This window comes from Petaurus breviceps, unplaced genomic scaffold (assembly GCF_028583685.1).
Source record: "Petaurus breviceps papuanus isolate PSGF00001 unplaced genomic scaffold, PetGlider_PUasm1.0 90808, whole genome shotgun sequence".
NCBI lineage: Eukaryota > Metazoa > Chordata > Mammalia > Diprotodontia > Petauridae > Petaurus > Petaurus breviceps.
The window spans coordinates 12,016,771-12,020,911 of NW_027187349.1; the positions used below are offsets into that span (position 1 = coordinate 12,016,771).

Genomic DNA, 4,141 nt, shown 5'->3' on the forward strand with positions numbered 1-4,141 from the left:
TCATTGCATTACTAAGAATTTTCAAAAATTTTTACTTGATAATGTTGCTGTTATTGTATAAATTGTACTCCAGTTCTACTGAATTCACTTTGCAACAGTTTATACAAGTCTTTCCAAGTTTCTGTGAAAACATTCATATTATGTCTTATTGCACAATACTTTTGCATTATATTTGCATGCCATAATTTATTCATCCATTGTCCAATAGTTGAGCATCCCCTTTGTTTGCATTTTTGCTACTCTGAAAAGAGTTGCTCTAAAATTGTGTGTGTGTGTGTGTGTGTGTTCATATAGGTCCTTTTCTAGGAGTATATGGGTAGATCAAAGGATATATACAGTTTAGCCAGATGGTACTTTCCCCCTGGTCACTGTTGGATACATTAGGTCCCAAGATGAAGTAGCATTTGACATATTTGAGCAAAATAGGAAGAACATATCTGATTTTACTTTTGCTTTTTGGAGGGGGGAAGGTAGGGCAATTGGGGTTGTGACTTGCCCAAGGTCACACAGCTAGTTTGAACTCAGGTCCTCCTAACTCCAAGGCCTGTGCTCTATTCACTACACCACCTAGCCACCCTGAACACATCTGATTTTCAAATTAGGTTTTGAGAAGGTTGCTTTTCTGAGTATGTAGCTAGATGTCTGGAATACCCTTTTGCCTTTGCATGCTATGGTGTTCTGTTCATAACATTTCACAAATTTCCTTTCTTTTGAGTGCTGCCATCTGCTCTGGGCAGCACAATACATGTAACACATGCACCTAACCCAGGAAGAGCTTTTGAAATAAAAATTTGCTTTGGTAGGTAATGAAAGCTACATTCCTTACTTCCTCCAACTTTTGTTTGACATCCCTCCAGTTCTAACCACCTCTGTAATTTGCACTGGAGTGTAAGACAGGAACCAATTAGCCAAGGGATTTCTGACTCCCTTTATATTATCAACTGCAGGGTTGGGGTAAGTGTTGGGAAATGAGATCAGAACACATTAGAACTATCTCTGGTATGGTAATAGTAGGAAGAATAATGTAAAAGACAGAAATGTTATTGGACACAATCAGTTTTAAACGTGTGTTGAGATGCCCTTGGAATATCCCCATAACTATGATGTGAAAAAAGACAGACATAACCATTTAAAAGTAGTTTAGTTCTTCTTCTTAGTTATTTATTTTCAGTCATTTAGTTCATACTTTTAAATTTCGTTCTTTCTTTGTTTATACCTCACTACAGTTCTAAAGTGTTTTCCCTCTTCTTATTAGACCAGGGAAGCCTAATAAAATTCATAGGCATTAAAACAAACCTAGTTTTCTGTTCTGAGGGCATATTTCTGGTACTTGAAAAGGGAGAGCTTCTTATAAGAAATTAGGAAGCCAATTAGGTTTAATTCCATAACATTGTGATTCCCATAGATGGTGCAAAGTGGTTATAACACTTTATTATATTTTTTAATCACCCAAAAATTAGGTAAGGCTGAATCTTGAAAATATCCTTAGAATCCCTTTTTAAAACCATATAGGTTTTACCTTGTTAGTTCTTATTACACCTCCCCTATGTGCATTTTTTTTTTCATTTTAGATATAGGGAAATTGGAAATTAAAATTACTTGCCTTTGGTAAAATAGAAAACCCATTATTTTGTGAGCAATCAAGACCTTCTCCTTTCATATTCACCAGATCTGAACAAACCACTTCGTTACAGTTTAATCTAGGCTATCGTTTTCTTAACAGGAAGGTTTATTTTGTTCACTCTGATTACCCTCCACTGAGCTGTAAAACAACAGGGGTTAAAATCTGGGAAAAATCAAAGTAGAGAAAGAAAAATGCTGCTCACATTCAATAAGCAGTCCCTCTTTGGTTTCACATGGACAGTGCCAGGCATAGGTCTTTCTTCTGATTTGTGCAGAGATCTCCACAGGAACCTCTGATTATCTTCATTAATAATCGTCACTCACATTTATGTAAAGCTTTAAGGTTTACAAAATGCTTGAAGTACCTCATGAAACTGTATCTTCACAATCAGTCTGGGAGGTGGAGTTCTTAGCCTATTTTAATAAGTGAGGAAACTGAGGCACAGAAGTCACTTAATATGTGAGGGAGGATTCAAACCCAAGTCCTCCTTACTTGAAGTCTGGTGCTCTATTATTCACTATAACAGGAATCTTTGAGATCAAAACCTTGAGGCTGTGATTCCTTCTTCCTTCCTCTTATTGTATTAAAGGCTTTCCTATACGAATATCTGAACACTGGATTTGAAAAACAGTATACCACTGGGTTGAGGACACTGTTCAGATAGGTGAGGCTGTTGGTGACATCACATGTATGAACCATCACCTGCAGAGTATGGCAGCTTTCTGACCTTTGGAGGATGGTGGCAAGTATCCTAGCCAGAAAGTTGGGCAGAAAGCAAATTGCAAAGAGCACCACCACTATAGTGACCAAAACCATAGACCTCTGAAGCTTGGGCTGTTTGTCTTGGTCCCGGAGCCGTAGATGGAGGATCTTAAGGATGCGAATGTTGCAGAACAGAATGAGACTGAAGGGAAGAAGGAACTGAAGACCAAACACCACCTCCTGCCAAGTGCTGTCTTCTATGGGGTAGACACTGTGGCGCTCAGTGGCATTCTTCCCGATCTTGCAAGCCACCAGGCTTGGGAGAACCAGTCCCCCTGCCAGAAGCCAGACTAAAGCAGAGATGATCTTGGCCATCAGAGTTGAGAAGCAGTTGATCTTGAAATGAGGGTGGACCACTCTGAGGTAGCGATCCAAAGCCACTGCAGTGAGGAAAGCAATGCCACTGATCCTGCTGAGGGACAGCAGGAAGGTCAGGATGAAGCAAGCTGTCTGTCCCAGTTGCCATTTCTTGTGCATGAGATAGAAAGTGATTTGGAATGGCAGGCAGGCAGACAGCAAAAGGTCTGCAGTGACCAGGTTGAACAAGTAGACTGCATATGGTTTCCACACCTTTAAGTGAGAAATAAAAGACCACAGGGCGAGTGCATTGCCCAGAAGTCCCAGTGCAAATTCCAGAATCAGCAAGGTGGCTATAGAGATCTCAACAAAGCTGTTGTGAAGAGAGCAGTTGATGGGTGTCATTTCTCTTCTCCTGTTGCTGGTGACTGTAACGTTGAAGTCCCCAAATAGAAGGAAATTAAGGTCTGGGCTGTATCGATTCCCACAGCTTGAAGGGCTGGGGGAGTGGGAGCAGGAGAGTGCTTTTCTATTTTCCCATGGACAAGTTTTGCATTTCTTAGGCTAAGAAAGATGCTGAATGGCCAGGAGGACAAATTCAAAAGTAAACTAAAAGTGTGGGAAAAAAAGATCAGGAAATAAGCCAGCTGTAAATGGCATTTTTTTTTTTTAAAAAGGGAAATTGTGTTTCACTTTATATCATGCTGCACAAAACCAAAAAAAAAAAATGTTAAGGCTATAAGCATTCTGTGAATATTGCAGCTGTTGAATAAGCAAGGTGGAAAATTTCAGCTTCATGAAAATTGTATACCCATAAAAACAGAGCATTCTTTTGCCATACTGAAGCTTGTTATTGGGTTTACAAATGGCGCCATTGTACTGTGATGTTTAAGGGGGACCCAGAGGCGAGCCTCACATGTGTCTCCTCTCCACTGCCTGTATTACCAAAGAATGTTGTGGGATCATAAAATCTTAGGGTTAAAAAAGATCTTTGATGTCACCTCCTCTGACCACCTCACTTTACAGATCAGGAAGTGAAGGTAGGGAGAGGTGATGTGACTTTTCTCAGGATGCCTAACTAGTAAGTAAGCAGCATGATCAGGTTTCAAATCTAGGTCTTTTGACTTCAGGTCTTGTACTCTAACAACCTGCTGCTACCTGACCACTTTTTTCTGGCTTGTGGTACCATGCTAAGTGGTGTCTAAAGATAATAATGTGGACATGGACCCCGTTAAGAAAAAGATACAGATGCCAAATGCCACAGCTAGTAATTTCTTGGTTTGTTTCCTTTTATCAGACTTTTAACTTTCTCTATCAGTGTTTCCTGACTTACTGTCCATATCACAAAGACTGTTGATTGAAGGACAAAAATGATGTGGGGCTTAAGAATATGTTAATATTTGATTAATAACCATAAGAGCTAATGTGTATGTGTGTGCATGTATAAGTATGTGAAGT

General features: G+C 39.6%; 1 protein-coding gene across 1 annotated transcript; it reads right to left on the reverse strand.

Moving 5' to 3' along the window:
* Positions 1 to 1,553: 1,553 nt before the first annotated feature.
* GPR31 (G protein-coupled receptor 31) lies at positions 1,554 to 3,088 on the reverse strand. The gene has a single exon (XM_069070568.1). The coding sequence runs from the start codon at positions 3,086 to 3,088 to the stop codon at positions 2,135 to 2,137; it is 954 nt and encodes a 317-aa protein (XP_068926669.1). The 3' UTR covers positions 1,554 to 2,134.
* Positions 3,089 to 4,141: the final 1,053 nt, after the last annotated feature.

Excerpts from the sequence above, each read along its gene's own strand:
- GPR31 (XM_069070568.1), bottom strand. The coding sequence starts at position 3,088 with ATGACACCCATCAACTGCTCTCTTCACAACAGCTTTGTTGAGATCTCT.